Below are 17285 nucleotides of genomic sequence, written 5' to 3' on the forward strand. Positions count from 1 at the left end.
GCAGAGTGGCTGAGACGCAGGCTTCTCGCAGGCCAAGGCGCCCAGGCCCTGTGACGTCACACAGCCCAGGGCAGCAGGCCAGGGAAGGGCGGGTTTCAGGCCGCTCCGTCCAGGAGCCAAGGCAGCGTCTGCGTCAGGTTCCAAGCAGAAAGCTCGGCTCAAGGTGCGGAGCTGCAAAACCCAAGCCTGCAGCGAGGATCTGGGCAGAACCACCAAACATCCAAGGGCTCCCCGCTGAGACGTCTGCGGGGCACCCGGAGCAGGGCCAGGGAGAGGGACGCCCACGTCCTGGCCCCGGGTCCTCCGTGGCTCGTCTTACTGCATCCCTGGGGCTCCCCTTCCCAAGGGCTCCCCTTTGCCTGCTGCCTCCCCACCTCCGGGCCCAACAACACGCGTTGCACACGCAGAGGGGGCTCACAGGGGCACCCGCCCTCGCCGAGCGTCAGGTTACAGGCAGAGACTCGGGGAGGCAGCATCTTCCATCACCAAACGCACGGCAGGGACAGGACCTCACTATGGACCAACTCCTGAGCCCTGGGGGTGAGCCGGCCGGCTCTGCCGTGTTGGGAGCTCTCTTCCTTCCTATTCCTGGAGCCTCGACCTGACGCCAGGAGGTCCTCACACCATGACGATCCACAAGGACGCCCTCTGAAGCCGGCACCCCCAGCGGCCGCCCCCCTTTCTGGTCTCGGGGCCTCTGTCGCCTGTCTGTGCTCTCGGGACAAAGAAACAACGTTTCAAGAGAGCGAAGTGGTCAGCTCCTCCCGAACCTGGAAGGAGAATTCCACGGAAGGAGCGTTCTTCCTGGGGCTGACAGGCAGTCACTAGGGAAGCAAAGGACAAGCCAGAAGTTCTAATCATAGCCTCCCATCCACGTGAGCTGGCCTGGCAGCCTGGGAAGTGGACCAGGTACCAACTCCAGCAGCAAGGCACTGCCCAGTGACCCTGCTCAGTTGTGTGACTCTTTGCGATCCCGTGGACTGTAGCCTACCAGGCTCCTCCATCCATGGGATTTTCTAGGCAAGAGTACTGCAGTGGGTTGCCATTTCCTTCTCCAGAGAGAAGAGCTTTACCATCTGAGCCACCAGGGACGTAATAATACATTGTTAAAAGCTCAGTCACGTCCAACTCTTTGATACTGGAGTGGGTAGCCTATCCCTTCTCCAGGGGATCTTCCCAAGCCAGGAATCGAACCAGGGTCTCCTGCATTGCAGGCGGATTCTTTACCAACTCAGCTATCAGGGAAGCCACTGGTGGCGACATCCAAACGCCAGCACCCACATGGCATTAACAGCACTGAGGGCAGAAATGAAGGCAGGCTGTGGGGTGAGAAAACAAAGCACCATCTCCAAATGCGCCTCCTGACGAAGTCACGGCTCTCCTGTGCCCCGGCCTTCAGCAGCGGGGCCTAGAGGTCAGAGGTGCCCACAGCACTGGGCACGGCAACAGGCAGACCGGGCGCTTACCTGCCTCGCCACCCTCCGAGCCTCCCAGTAGGGCTTCGAGTCCTCCACGGCCTTGCCGATCTTCTTCACCAGCTCATCCAGCTTCACCGTCGCTTCCACCAGGACGGAGCGGAACTTCTGACGGATGTCCTGCAGACAGGAAATTGAGGACAGAGTTCAGGCTTCAGGAGCCTGCGGAAATCCACTCGACTTCCCCAGAAGCATCCGGAAGGGCCTCCACTCGACTGGGAAGCCTGTGCGTACAAGCCCGTGTCAACAACAACAATAGCCCCCGAGAGAATCTGGTGTGATACTGCCAGCGTCCCAGCACCTGTGCCGGCTGGTATGGCAGCCCCCCAGCTGTACGTGGCTACTGAGCACTTGACTCTGGCTAGCAAGACGGACAGAAGGAGCTTTTCACTTAGGTCATTTTATTTAGATATGCTTAAACAATCAATGAGGCCATGACCACCGTATCAGACAGAGCAGGTTAGACCGCAAAGCTCCGTCCAGGGGAAGATGCCTAACCCGGTCACCCCAGCAGTTTCAGCCCAAGATGATGGCAGCATTCATCACGCGCCCATGACGTCCCCAGTCCTGTGACACGGTCAACACTCAACAGTGCGTGCCAACTTCCGGCAGGCCAGATCCCGCGCTCTGGCTTGGGCTTGGCCTCTGCCTTCAGGACGCCTCCAGCGCGGGGGGTGAGATGGGGATAAACACAGCCCACCCCCAGAGAGTGTGCGAGGATGGAACTGGCACAGCTGGCGTGGGCCCCAGGACCCAGAGCCTCAGCAGGCCAGGTAAGGGGGCGGGAGACTCGCCCTTAGGGGGGACTCATGGGGAGCTCCCAGGCATACCATCTGCACGGAGGCCTGAGCACGGATGGGAGGAGGGAAACACTGAGTCCAGAGCAGCAGCAGAGCCATGCCCACAGTGGAGGGGAGGGATCGGGCTGGCATTTTCCAGAGACTGCAGGAAGCTGGACGTCCAGAATGTGGGGGACGGCCAGAGATGAGGGTGGCCACCCCCTCCAGAGACGCTACAAGCCATGCAGGCCTGGACAGGCATCTGGGAGAGGGGAACAGGGGGGCGGGCGGCACCAGGCTTCACCGCACCATCAAAGTCAGGAAACCAGGTCCACGGATGCCCCGAGGAGGAGAAGAATCACAAAGACAGTCTGGTTCCAACTCTAGGAAGACACTGGAAGGGTCGGTCAGGGCTTCAGAGACCCAGTCCCCTCCACCCTTCCTCCCCCAGGGAGCTGGCCTGGCACGGCCACAGCCTGGGGAGTCTGCGTGCATCAGAGGGGCGACGTTCCAGTCCCCTCCACCCTTCTTCCCCCAGGGAGCTGGCCTGGCACGGCCACAGCCTGGGGAGTCTGCATGCATCAGAGGGGCAATGTGGGTGCTGGGAGAGGAGGAACAGCACATGCTCACCAGCCGCGGGGGGCCCCCAAGAGCAGCTGGCCACCCCGCTGGTACACACGTGTGTGTCACTGGCTGCAAAGGGGCTGCCTCACTATCTGAAGACTGCTTCTAAGCAGAAGATTATATGGACCTCGTGGGTCACTGGGATGGCTCACGGGGGGTCAGGAAGGCCCTGATCACACCTAACTTGCTCTCCCCGCATCATTTCGTGCTTGAGCTTTCTAGGTGGGTTTGAAACATACGAACGTGGCCTTTGTCTTACACGAGCATCTCAGCCCCTGGGCACCCCCATCCTGTACCCGGGGTCCCTCCCCCCAGTCCTGTGTCATCATCGGAAGCTGTTCTGCCTCCCCTCTTCTCTGACCAGGTCTGCAGTCACGTGCTTCAGCTACAGCTGCTGAGGACAGAACAAGCTAGACTTGTCCTCCAGAGGACACACCGCGCACGCGCGTGCGGGCAGCCCTGCTGAGCTGCTGTCGGGCTTGACTTGCAGTCCGTGGGAGGCAACGTGTTGGCTGCAGCTCCAGACTTTCAGCAGAGAGACGGAGCTAAACCGGGTTAAACCTCTTTCTGCAAGCTCCAATCAAGTCACTTCTTTACGCATCATTTTTATTACCTATAAAATGGTTCTTTTCCATCTCATAGGGAGGGCTGTTAGCTCCTAAGAGCTAACACCTAGATCGGGCAACATAGGGCCCCCATTCCTACCTGGCAACCAGGGGCTAGAAGTAGAGGAGAAGGCACCCCTTAGAGACAGTCCTTTCCAGCCCCGTGCCCTGTGCCTGAGCCACGACCAGCCTGATTCACCCGCTGACCTCCCCTCCCAGCCCTCGGAGACTTCTGACTGCCCAGAGCTACTCCTGGCACCAGTGACTGTAAGAGCTGGGTGCCTAACAGCTAGCTCCTGGGCACACAGTAGGTACTCAATAAATGCACACAATGTTTTTTTCCCCCCGGCATAAAGAGACCCATGATTCTACAAGGGGGTGGCTCTGAGGGGCAGCTGACCCAGGGGAAGAAAACCTGCTTCGCAGACACATCCACACACACAACTGCATTTCCAGGCCACAGGCAGGAAAACCGGGGCCCAAATCAGTCGGCACGTAACCGGGGGTGGGTGAGAGATGGCGGGTCACACCATCTCTCTCCATCCTCTCTGGGAACTGAGAGTCGGGCCCCAAACCAGGAGCCCACGGACCCACAGGCTTCGTGCCCTTGGCTGTATGCTATATACTAAATGGAAAATTTACATAATTTATCCATTCCAGGAAAACTCATATAATTTTATTTTAATTTAGATTCCAAAGTCCTCATAAAAAGACAAAATTTTTATTTTTTTTAAATCAGATGATCAGGCAACACTGGGCCCCCATTCCTACCTGGCAACCACTGGTTAAAAGTGGAGAAGACACCGCTTAGAGACGGTCCTTTCCGGTCCCCAGGCCCTGTGCCTGAGCCATGCCCAGTCCACTTCACCCACTGACCTCCCCTTCCCAGCCCTCAGAGACTTCAGATTTGCCCAGAGCTACTCCAGGCACCAGAGACTATAATATAAGCCACCTACCTGCGTGAAAGGGCATGCAGGGAACAGATGGCCAGTCTCCCAAGGGGCAGACACAGATGCTTTTACCCGCCGTGTGTGTGCAGTCACTAACAACCTTACCAGCTAAGGCGCTTCGGTCGCTCTTTCTTTTTAATTGAAGGACAGCTGACTTTCAGGGTTGTGCTAGCTTCAGCTATACAGCACAGAGATCGAGTTGTACCCACCTATCTCTTCTTCCCAGACCCTTCTCCATTCTAGATTACTACACGATACCGAGTACAGTTCCCCGTGAGGGCCATGGGCGTGATCCACACGGTACCAAGAGGGAAACTGAGGCGCAGCGTGACCAGGGAGGCTGCCCAAGCTCACAAAGCTGGGAAATGGCAGCGCTAAGATTTGACTCTAGACTTCAAGTGGTAAATAAATAAGCACCACCTAGCGCGATAGGTACTAAAGACCTCGGGCTACACACGGCAGCAGACACACCCAGGACGGCCACACCCAGAGAGAGTCATCCCAGCCAGGGCTTGGAGAGAGGGGGATTTCACCAGAGAGAGAAGGGGGCATCGCAGCTGAAGGACCAGCAGAGCCAAGGGCAGCAGATGGGAGGGCCGGCGGGAGGAAGGCCACGGGAGCCGCTCCCAGGCTCTGACCTCGATCCCACGTGCATGGGGAGACAGGGTACGTTTCTCGAGTGAGCCTCCGTTTACCCCCCAAGCGCCTGCCATCAGTGATGCCTGAACACCGCTCTCCCTCTTCCCTGGGGGGCCCGTGGTTAAAAATCCACACTTACATCACAGGGAGGGCAACGTGCGATCCCTGGTTGGGGAACTAAGATCCCACAGGCTGTAAGACCAATAAATAAATAAATGGATACGGACAGAAAAGAGTTTTTTGTTTTTTGTTTTTTTTTTAAAGAAAAGTAAACCTCGGGACCCTGGACAGAACTTTCCAGGCCGCAACAATGTACACCCTGAAGGCTGATTGCAACTTGGTCCTGCCGGGAGGAAGGGGGGCGGGGCAGAGGAGGAAGGAGACTGGAGCCTCCTCTTCCATAGCGGCATGGTGGGGTAAGAACTGAAACGAAAACATTAAGCAGCAGCCACACAAAGCCTGCTGTTTAGAATGACGGAAGTAAATACCTAAATTATCAGCTAAAATACATTAAATGGATCAATTGAACTGCCTCTATGAGAGGGAAATACGGGGCTGGGGCGGGGGGATCAGATACTAGTTGGGAGGGGTTCTTTTGTCTTGCTTTTTGCCCTTTTAAAAATTTGCAGGAAATTATCACAGTGTATTTGTAAGCAGAACCATCCGCAGATCAGATCTGGGTTGGGGTCCCCACGTGAATCTGGCAGGCAGATTCAGGGACCACCAGCCTGGTCGAGCGTGTGACCATCAAAGGCTGCTGAGTCCAAGAGATATCATTTGACATTAGCGTCTCCCTCCATCAAAGAGGCTGTGCTTCCAGGGATGACGACACAGGGTTGGCTAGCAGCCAAACAACAACAACTATTCATCCAAGACGTGGTGTGTTAAGCGCTCAACTCAAAGCCAGCCTTCTCCCTGATGAAAGAGAGCGGGCCTAGTTCTTCCACCATACCAGAGGGGCACAGCTGTCCGAGTAATAATTCACCATAAAATCCTGAGGTGTGGGAGCCCACAAAACCAACATCTTCCCTGCTTACCCAGCATAACAGCCCTGATTTTATTGGACCTCACCCTGGTCTCAGAACTGATCCCATGCCTGGCCATCGGTACAGGATACTCCTAGCTTCAGTGATTGTTAAGGGAGGGCACCATCAGAATCAGTAAGGTTTCATTCTGGGACTTTTCTGAAACTGTTAAGAGGAAACTTTTTGTACTGAGATGGCTGAGAAGATGGAATAAGAGCTGGAGCAGATGGCAGCCATCCTGGCACCATGAGGGGAGAGCCCACCAGAGGTAGGGAGGGAAGGAGTCCTAGTGAAACTGAGCTTTTGGACCTAGCAATGCTTTATAGTCTAACCCTAAACTCCACTTCCCCCGAGCCAAAATGGTACACACAGACACACACGATCGTCACCCCTGTTTCATGTTTTCAGCTAGTTGGGACTGGATCTCTGTCCTTTGCAACTGAACTAAGTCTCTTAAAAAAAATACTGAAAACTACTGTATGCCTTAAGGTGGCCATGCTAATGTACTCAGGGAGGGGAAGGTCAATCACAGCCTGTAAGTGGCAAAGTTCTGTAACTAAATACAGGTAATTGCTGGAGGGCTTCTGCCCCAGATGGTAAAGCCACACGCACAAGGAGCTTCTGGGGAACTTAATTCAACCCATTCTGTAGAAAGAATCTCAATATCTCTCTCTCTCTCTCTCTCTCTCTCTCTCTCTCTCTCGCTCTTTTTTTCCCCCCAATTCATCTTAAAGCCAGCTGGCCACAACTGAACTTGTACTTTTTGCCTTATTTCCTAGTTCGAGAAAGGACTCCACCATGGTTCTCTGTCATCGACAATTACAAGCAATGTGTCCCAAGATCAGAGTTGGAGCTGCTTCCTGGGGTGTCCAGGGAGGAGAGCCAACTGTTTCCCCTGCGCTAAGTGACCCACGGATAAGTTCAGATGACATCTCTGGAGAATGAGCAGACCTTTTACCGGTCAAGAAACATGAGCCACACACCGGCCAGGGGTGTTTACCAGCGGGTTCTTTTTTAGATCAGCATTTGAAGGAGTTCTGAGCCATCCCTTGGCTTGGATGAGACCTCAGAGCTTCCGGTCTGAGAGCTGTGCCACATCCATTAGGTGACTCAGACTGAGGGCAGTTTATCCAAGCAAAGAACTGCTGAGGGTGGCACAGTCTCCCCGTGTGAACGTGTCAGTGTGTCAGAAGCACGGCCCTGGACCAGACAAGAAACCCCGCCACACGAAGCCTGCACCACGGCGCCTGGGAAGCGGCGGGCAGGGTGGTCACACCGGGGACAAGCCCTTTTTTCTGGCCAACCCAGCCACCTAAGCCTCAATGATCTCACCTGGAAGCTGAGAAGGGCAGCCTCTCCCCTTCACAAAGGCCTCCCCAGAACCTAGCGAGGTGAGCAAAGGACATCAGGTTTTAAAAATAACTGTCCTACAAACTAAAGTCACCAAACTTCAAAAGGTCCCAAGTCATGCCACTTATAAACACACTGCTCTCTGCTTGTGGAAAGATTTCGCAGGCATGCTCCGAGCCTTACAAAGACCCTGCAGGACAGCATGGCCAGGCTCAGCAAGAAGATCCCCAATCCCTAGATAAGAGACCTCGGCCCGGGAGAAGGGCTGGCCTGGCCCGAGATCTCACACGGGGAGTGTCAGTCTACAGAGCATCGACAGACCCCACCTGGCTTTCCCTCACCCGAGGTTCTCAAAGTTTGGTCCAGGGAACACAGAGGTAGGGGTCAGGGGTTCCCGGAGACCTTTTCTGGGACTCTGCTCGGTCAAAATCATTTTCCTAATCAAATTCAGTTTAATTTGCCTCTTCCACTTTTGTTCTCTTGTGACTGTTGAGTGGAGTTTTCCAGAGACTGCTTGATATGTGCCATCACGAGAACGAATGAATGCGGGAGCAGAAATGAGAATCCAGCTCTCCTATTAAGCTCAACAGGAAAGAGACTTGCAAAAGCCACAGAATGATGGCTTTCTTTTCACAATTTTTTGGGGGAGGGTTTGGGAAAAGTTATTTTGGTAAGATATACATGTAATAGGTTTATCACTGTCACTTTTAATGAATGAATACAGTTTTAAAAATAAAAATTCATTTAAAAATGAACACAGTTTTTAAAAATGGGTAATAGATGCTACCCATAAAAACAGAATCTCTCTGCAATGCTCAGTGATCACATGGGCACGAAAGGAACCTGGGGCCCAAAAGCGCCAGGTCGGCTGGTGGCACCAAATTACACCCGCCCCACCCACGCCCTGGGCCGCCCTGCAGAGACCCGCTGGAGGGGAACACAGGCGTGTGTTCAGTAACAGGGAAGCAGATATTCCTTCTCAGGCCCTCCTTCACTCCTGATTTCCCCAAGGAGAAAGCCTGCATTTGGAGCCACTCTGCTTCTTCACATTTGCTCATCTCCCTTCTAAGAAAGGGGGAGTTGGTCAGGCTCAGAGCCTTCCCTGGAAAGGGAATCTGCTAAAAATTTGATAAAGAAACTGATACGATCACTGGAAATAAGAGACTGCTGCTCTCAAAGTCAGCAAGCAGGGCTCATCCACATGACTCTTCACTGAAAACCCTGCTTTAAACGAAGTTATTGCCCTCTGATGGCTTTTCACTTACAGTCATTAAGTCTCACTTTCAAACAAAGAACAAATGTGAATCCAAGTGGGAAAAAAAAATACAGAGCAAGAATAAAGCAGAAATTATGACAGAGGCAGAAGAACAAGAGATTTGGGATGTAAAGTCTCTGCAGCAGGAACGTTCCAGAATTCCATAGTGCAAGGCACCATCAGACACGCTCCGACTTCCCAACCAGTTCTAAGGTAACCGACATGGTTTTAATGCTTCTACAGATCATATTGTTTATTTCCCGCCCCCCTCCCCCAACCATCCAATCTGTTCTTTAAGTGCGCTTGTGGCAGCTGCTAAAACACAAAGAAACCACTTTCCTGGGGCTTTGGTGAGAAGGATCAAGCGCCCCCCAGGCTATCTGCAGAGCTTTCTGCAACACCGGAGACGCTCTGAGTTTGCGCAGGGCTCAGCAGAGGCCACCGGCCACACGTGGCTAAATGAAAACTTGATGTGTGCCTAGTGCGGCTGACTGGATACTGTACTAAACTGTCATTTTTAAAGTAGAACTCGAGTCGCCCCACAGGGCTGGTGACTGCCATCCTGGGCAGCACGGGTCCGGCTCCTGAACCCGGATTCCACTCTGTGCTCCACCTGCAGGAATCCGGCCACACTCCTGGGTCCCCTTGCTGCCTGCCCTCCTTGCCTGTCCTGCCCCAGAAGTAGCCATCACAACCCTGGGGGACAGACGGGCAGCCGGGACGATCCGATCTCAGCTCCGGCAATTTGGCACAGAGGCAGAAGCGGAAAGACCGTGCCTGGGGCAGAGCCAGGGTCTGGGGCTCCAAAGCAAGAGGGGCCCAGAGCTGGGAGGAGGGCAGAGAAGGGGTGCGAGGGCAGGAGCCCCCAGGGAGCCAGGCCCAGCCCCACAGGGACCACAGCACCCCTGCCCAGCACCGCACAGGCCCAATCACCCATCAGCAAGTTTCACCCAACCAAGGAGCCTGGGAAGACAGGGGCAAAGGGATGGGAACATAAATGGAAAAAAAAAAAAAAAGAAAGAAAATGGAGAGAGCACCAGGGCCTCCCAGTCAGGAAGCAGCAGAATCACGGCTAGGGACTGGTGCCCAGCTCCCCGCCTCTGCCCACCTTTCTGCCCCACCTTGAACCCCAACTTCTTGGGGCATCTCCCAAACCCACCTTCTTTAGGGACTGTGCCCCGCACGTAAGGAGGATCCTGCTGCCGTGATTCTGACATACGATCCTCTCCCGAGGGCCAGAATGGAAGAAGCCAGAGGAGGGCAAGACAAGGACACAGGTGCCCATGGAGAGAGAAGAGCAAGCAAATGAGGAGAGCAGGCGGCAGACGGAGGGTGGAGGAGACGGCCTGGGACCCTGACCCTGACTCTGCAACCACCCAGCCAGATCCCTTACCAACCCAGCCAAGGCTGCTCCGTAGGGGAGGCCCCCGGCGCAGCAAGTCACCGTGCTGGGCCCACAGGTGCTGGGATGCTCGGAGCGCCTGCTCAAGGCTCTGCAATGCCCTTCCCTTCTCAGGGGTCCCCCTCCCTTCCGCCTTTCAAAAACCCGTCTTTTATTTAAGCTGCTTGAGTGGTTTGGGGAAAAGTGGAGGGGATTCTAGCCTCAGCTCCAGGCCCAGGGCAGGCCCCAGGCAGCCAGGCGGCTGACAAGGCCAGCCCTGCTTCCTCTTTCCACACCAGCACACCAGCTGTCTGGGTTCTGCACCAGCAAGAACTTCCTCCCACCGAGAGAGGAGAAGAGGAAAGAAGTGGTGCTGGTCAGCATGCTTTCCTGTACAAGCTGGCCTTCTCTGAGGTGTTTAAGCATCTGAAAGCTTTTTTTTAGGCCTAAGCGGAACCAAGTTCCTCCCAGGCACAAAGGCTGTGCTCTAGAACTCTGATTCAACTAGAGGTAGTTTCCAAACAAGCAGGTGAGGATCTCTCCCATCCCCAGGACACACAGCCGGCACAGCTACCCTGCCCTGGGACACGTAGCCTTGGCCAAAGTCAAGATGCCACTGCCATTTGCAGGCTGAGTTAAGAGAGTTGGTAGGTCTGGGAATGCAGAAAAGGCTCTTTTTTAAACATTTTTTATTTAAAATAGTTCAGACTTGGGGAAAATGAGGGTAAGATGCAGACATGATGGCCTTTAGCCTGAGACTTTTCAGTGTGTATTTCTTAAAAATGAGGGCAATTCTCTTACATAACCAGAGTAAGACAATCACAATCAGAACTTAAAACTGATACAACACCACTAATCTGACCTGTGATTTTGTTCAAATTTTGACATCCCACCAACATTTTTACACTGGAAGTGTTAGTCGCTCAGCTGTGTCCAAGTCTTTGCAATCCCACGGACTCTAGCCCGCCAGCCTCCTCTGTCCATCACCAACTCCCAGAGCTTGCTCAAACTCATTTCCATTGAGTCGGTGATGCCATTCAACCCTCTCATCCTCTGTCATCCCCTTCTCCTCCTGCCTTCAATCTTTCCCAGCATCAGGGGCTTTTTTAAGGAGTCAGTTCTTCTCATCAGGAGGCCAAGGTATTGGAGCTTCAGTGTCAGTCCTTCCAATGAACATTCAGGGATGATTTCTTTAGGAGACTGGTTTGATCTCCTTGCTGTCCAAGGGACTCTCACGAGTCTTCTCCAACACCACAGTTCAAAAACATCAATTCTTCGGTGCTCAGCCTTCTTTATGGTCCAGCTCTCACATCAGAGAAGTAGATATTTTTCTGGAATTCTCTTGCTTTTTCTATGAGCCAATGGATGTTGGCCATTTGATCTCTTGTTTCCTTCACCTTTTCTAAGTCCAGCTTGAACATCTGGAAGTTCTCAGTTCACGTACTGTTGCAGCCTAGCTTGGAGAATTTTGAGCATTACTTTGGTAGAGTGTGAAATGAGTGCAATTGTGTGGTAGTTTGAACTTTCTTTGGCACTGGAATGAAAACTGACCTTTTCCAGTCCTGTGGCCACTGCTGAGTTTTCCAAATTTGCTGGCGTATTGAGTGCAGCACTTCCACAGCATTATCTTTCAGGATTTGAAATAGCTCCACTGGAATTCCATCACCTCCACTAGCTTTGTTCATAGTGATGCTTTCTAAGGCCCACTTGCTTTCACATTCCAGGATGTCTGGCTCTAGATGAGTGATCACACCATCGTGATTAACTGGGTCATGAAGATTTTTTTGTATAGTTCATCTGTGTATTCTTGCCACCTCTTCTTAATATCTTCGGCTTCTGTTAAGTCCATACCATTTCTGTCCTTGATCGAGCCCATCTTTGCATGAATGTTCCCTTGGTATCTCTAATTTTCTTGAAGAGATCTCTAGTCTTTCCCACTCTACCCACTGGAGTGGGTAGCCATTCCCTTCTCCAGGGGAATCTTCCCGACCCAGAGATCGAACCTGAGTCTCCTACATCGCAGGAAGACTCTTCACCATCTGAGCCAACATCTTTCAGAGCAAAGGAAGAAAAGGTATTTTTTCCTGGTCCAGGATGCAGTCCAGGACTCACACAGAATCTGGTTGTTAAACTCTCTCTAGTTTCCCGAATCTGGAAGTATTCTTCAGTATTTCACGGCCTTGATAGTTTTCAATAATATGAACCAGTTATTTTATAGAATGTCACTTTGGGAAAGACTCACTTTCAAATCATCCTTTTTTGTTGATGTTACACAGGCAGGAGCCACCAGAATGGAATCTAACCAATACAATAAAAAATATGTATGTTTAGGACTTTGCTGGCATTGCAGTGGATAAGAACCCGCCCAGCAATAAAGGGGACATGGGTTCCATCCCTGGCCGGGGAAGAGCCCAAAGCCACCCGGCAACTAAGCCCGAGCGCCTCAACCACGGAGACCGCAAGCTGCAGCTAGGGAAGCCGGTGGTCCTGGAGCCCACGCTCCCCAACAAGAGACGCCTGCGCACCGCAGAGGAGGCGAGCCGCCGCTCCCGGCAACTGGAGCAAGCCTGCAAGCAGCAAGGAGGGCCCAGCCCAGCCAAGAATAAATAAGTACACTTTTAAACTATTCAAATAAATGTATTTTAAAAACTGTAAACTGTTAAAATATACATATATATATATTTAAATAGCCTAAGGTCCAAAGCACCACAAAGGAGAAAACCCTTTAATCTTCAGGGATAAGGGTCAGTGGTTTGAGGCCTTGGAAGAGGGACAGAAGTTACATAACCACACACACACACGCGCTCTCTCTCTCTCTCACAAACATACACACACACTCACACACACATACATACACTCACACACACATACACACACTCTTACATATACACACACTCTTACATACACACACACTTACACACTCACACATACACAGTGACACACTCTCTCTCACAAACACACACACACATACACACTCACATACATACACACTCTCACATACACACTCACACACTTACACATACACACACTCTCTCAAACATACATATACACTTACACATTTACACACACACTGACACACACACTCTCACAAACAGATACACACATACACACACTGACACACACACTCTCTCATAAACATACGTACACACACACAATCTCTCTCACAAACATACACACACACACACACAAAGCTGAGAAGGCTGACAGGACTTGCTGCCGTTTCATTCAGGGCCAAACACGTGTTTTTAAACCCACAGGATTCTTTATGCGAGAGGAGGCAGGATTGCTGAAACGGTGGCATTTTACAAGAGTTCAGCCACAAGTGAAGTATTTTCCATGTCTACGCTGAGAGGCTTAACATTTCCTCAACCTGAAGCCCTACTTTTTCCCCCACGCTTGCAAATATCAGCTCTCAGACGGATCATAAAGCTAATTCGCACACTTATCGGGAGTGACGCGTCAGCCACGCACCAGGTGGTCCTGCGTCACAGGTCTGTTTCAGAATGAACACAAGTGTGGGCATCAGGGTGGTGTGGCGAGTTCAGAGCCGGCCTCGGGGGCTCCGGGGACCAGGCAGCACAGCCTCCCTGGAGAGCACGCGCTCCCGCCCGGCACTGCAGGCAAGATGCTGCCCACTCCTCCTGGAGGACCTTCCTCCTGACACAGCTCACAGAACAGAAGGAAGGGAGGGCGAGGACGCAAAAGAACCAAAGTTAAAAAACTCTGCTGCTGCTGTGAGAGACATGGAAGGACCCAGAAGAAACGGCTGAAAACGTCAAAAGAGGCTGCTTCTAGCAGATCTGGAAGCGGGAAGGAACGCGGCAGAGGCCTTCCATTTCCTCAAGGGCTTTTCTTCGACTGTGCACAAGTGCGGCTTCAATAAGGATCAAGGTTTGGCCGCAGCACAGATTCACCTACGTTTTTTATTTCCCCGTGATCAAGACTGAGGATGACTCAGCCCATCCAGCGTATTGCTAGATTCAAATCAAAATCTGTTCTGCCAGTAAACTGGTACAGCCGCTGTGGAAAAGAGCATGAAAGTTCCTCAGTCAACTAAAAACAGAGCTGCCACCTGACCCAGCAGTCCTACTCCTGGGCATATATCTGGAGAAAACGAAAACTATCATTCAAAAAGATTCATGCGCTCCCTGTGACCACAGCAACGCTATGGCCTGGAAACGACATGAATGCCCTGCAAAGGGGAATGGATAAAAAGACACGTGTGCAGGTGTTAATGTGGGGGCTTCCCAGGCGGCGCAGTGGCAAAGAATCTGCCTGTTTGATCCCTAGGTTGGGAAGATCCCCGGGAGAAGGAAATGGCAATGGACGGAAACGGCTTTCTCTTGTCTGGGAAATCCCACGGACAGAGGAGCCTGGGGGGTCACAAAAGAGACAGATGCAACTTGGTGACTAAACAACAATATATATGTGTGTATGTGTGTGTATGCACGTGTATAACGTGTGTTTGTATATATTAATATACACAGTGGAATACTACTCGGCCGTAAAAAAAGAATGAAACCATGCCATCTGCAGCCACATGGGCGGACCTAGAGATGATCGTACTGAGCGAGGTAAACCAGACAGAGACCAACACCATGTGCTATCAGTTGTAAGTGTGATCTAAAATATAACACAGGGACTTCCCTGGTGGTCCCGCGGGCAAGACTGCTCTCTCACTGCAGGGGCATGGGTTCAATCCCTGCTTGGGGAACTAAGATTCCACATGCCGCACAGTGTGGCCTCCAAATAAAAGAATAAAAAGGACATCCCCGGTGGTCCAGTGGCTAAGATTCCATGCTCCCAAAGCAGGGGGCCAGGGTTGGATCCCCGGTCAGGGAACTAGAAGCCACATGCAGTAAAGATCCCACATGGCACAGCTAAGACACAGCACAACCGAATAAATATGACAGGAAGGAACTCACCTACACAGAGAAACAGACTCAGAGGCATAGAGAACAGCTCCACGGTTGCCGAGGGGTGGGTGGGGTAGAGACTGCCGAGGGGTGGGTGGGGTAGAGACGGGACGGAGTTTGGGATTAGCAGGCGCAAACTCTTACATATAATGGATAAGCAGCAAGGTCCTGCTGTGTAGCGCAGGGAACCATATTCAATATCCTGTGATAAACCATAATGGAAACGAATATGAAAAAGAATCTATATATCTGTATAACTGAATCACTTTGTCATGTAGCGGAAATTAACACCACACTGTCAATCAACTATATTTCAATAAAACAAATCATTTTTTAAAGTCTCAGTCATTCACTATCAGGGATGGCAAAGCCTGTGCCCGTCATCTAACTCAGAGGCTGCCACTGCACAGAGCGGGTAACTGAAGCCTCCCCTCACCACAGATGTATATCTGGCGAGTGTCAGGGCAGAGACTGAACACCTGGTCCCCAAGTCCTAAATCAGCATTCTTCCCCCTCACCAGCCTCGGTGGGGACCTCAGGGGATGCACCCTCGAAACCCACAAACAAACATCTTAAAACTTCAGCGCCTGGGCTCCAGCCTCAGACTCCTGGATTGAAATCCTGGGTCTTCATCCCACTGGCTGGGTGGCCCAGGAGAACTGGCTTGGTCTCTCAGCCCGTGTTCCAGCACCGTCCTCAAGAGCTGCTGTGAGAACTAACCTATATAAAACCACTTAGGACAATGCTTGGAATACAATCAGCTTTTGATAAACAGTAGTGATTTTTATGGAGGTGTTGTTATTGAATAAACAGCAACGGTTAGATAGGAAAGGACCACAGTTGGCTGAACACTTTACATGCTAGGTACAGGGGATACTTTACAATCATCACCTTATTTAATCCTTAACAGCTCTGCAAGATAGGTATTGCCCTTCCCCCTTCCGAGAGAAGGAAATGAAAAACCTGGAAAAGCTAAAAACCTTGCCAAGACTGCATAGCTTACGAAGAGGCAGGGGGAGGATTCAAATCTGGATTTCCTAAAAGCCCAAGTCCACGCTTTTCCTGTTTCAGCTCTAAAACAAGTTTTCTTATGCTTTTTCAATCCCAAGTTTCATAGCATTCAAGTACGATTTGCTTGAACAAGTTTCAACCTGGCGGGGGTTATGGATCCACTTTCTAGCAAACGCCTACACCACCAGGATCCTATGTCTGCAGTGGGAACACTAGCAAAATCCAGGGCAGGGGAAGAACGCAGCATGTCAAAAGCTGCCCGAGAGGTTTAAGAACCTTCCCCCTGAATTTATAAAGTGTCTAGCTATTGTACTCCAGGGCCCTGGGCGCCACTAATTTTTTATAATAGGCGTTGAAGCCACGGTGTAATATTCTCTCCGACAAAATTTTAAAGAAATGGGGCAAAGCAGCGAAGAGTCCCTTATGGCAGAAGCTGTGGCACTGCTCAAAATGGCTCGCTGTGGCTTTAATTGCCGCTGGCTGGTTTAAGGGTCACTGAGAGGAACAATCAAAGTCCTTCCTCTGCTGGCTGGTTAACCATTAGAGCTACTCGGCAAGGTCCCACGAGCCGTGGCTGTTCCTGAAGCCGATGGACTTCTGCTGGCTTCGGACTCAGTGTTACCACCCGGAGCATGGACATTCCAAGGGGCTCACATGCCTTGGCACTGACCCCGTCCAGAGATGGAGTTGTAGGCCCGTCCTCCTGAATCTGCTGGGCTCCTGGCTGCCTGGACCAGCAGATCGCCGCGGAAGCGCCACTGTGGGACCCCCGAGGCTCTGGTGTTTCCACCTGGTCATCCTGAGACACCCACTGGGGGCAGCCAGACACCGCGAGGAGGTCGGAGCACCTGGGACCGCCAGGCTGGGGCAGGAGGATGGAAACAGGGGCCAGCTAAGCCCGCAGCCAAGACGCAGAATCTGCGGCCAGACACCATGGCGGGGGGCTCCTCAGACAAGCGGCCCAGCCGGGCCTGCGGATGAGCGCACCCAACTGACATCGTGGCCACAAGTGCATGAGGCTCCTCCAGCGAGGACCACCCCACGGAGCTCACTCCAAATTCCCGATCCACAAAGCATGGGCAAGAGAAAGCATTTGATTTGGGGTAAAGAAGTTTGGGGGTAATTTGTTAGATACAAACAGGAACTAGGACCGAGGAAGGACATTTCTTCTTCTTCAAAAAACCTAAAAACCAGGGAGAAAATGTCAAATCTGCCTGTTTCAAATTTATCAGAATGAAGCTGAAGCTTTTTGTGTGCTAGCAGCAAAAGGGTCAG

The 17285-nt window shown here is 52.1% G+C and overlaps 1 protein-coding gene across 1 annotated transcript in view; it reads right to left on the minus strand.

The window, feature by feature from the left end:
• SH3BP5 (SH3 domain binding protein 5) overlaps positions 1-17285 on the minus strand; it is a 71633-nt gene that overhangs the window by 39924 nt on the left and 14424 nt on the right. The window contains exon 3 of the mRNA XM_052636155.1: positions 1467-1595. Coding sequence (XP_052492115.1) covers positions 1467-1595 — 129 coding nt within the window. The remainder of the gene's footprint in view (positions 1-1466; positions 1596-17285) is intronic.

This window comes from Budorcas taxicolor, chromosome 1, assembly GCF_023091745.1.
Source record: "Budorcas taxicolor isolate Tak-1 chromosome 1, Takin1.1, whole genome shotgun sequence".
Taxonomy (NCBI): Eukaryota; Metazoa; Chordata; class Mammalia; order Artiodactyla; family Bovidae; genus Budorcas; species Budorcas taxicolor.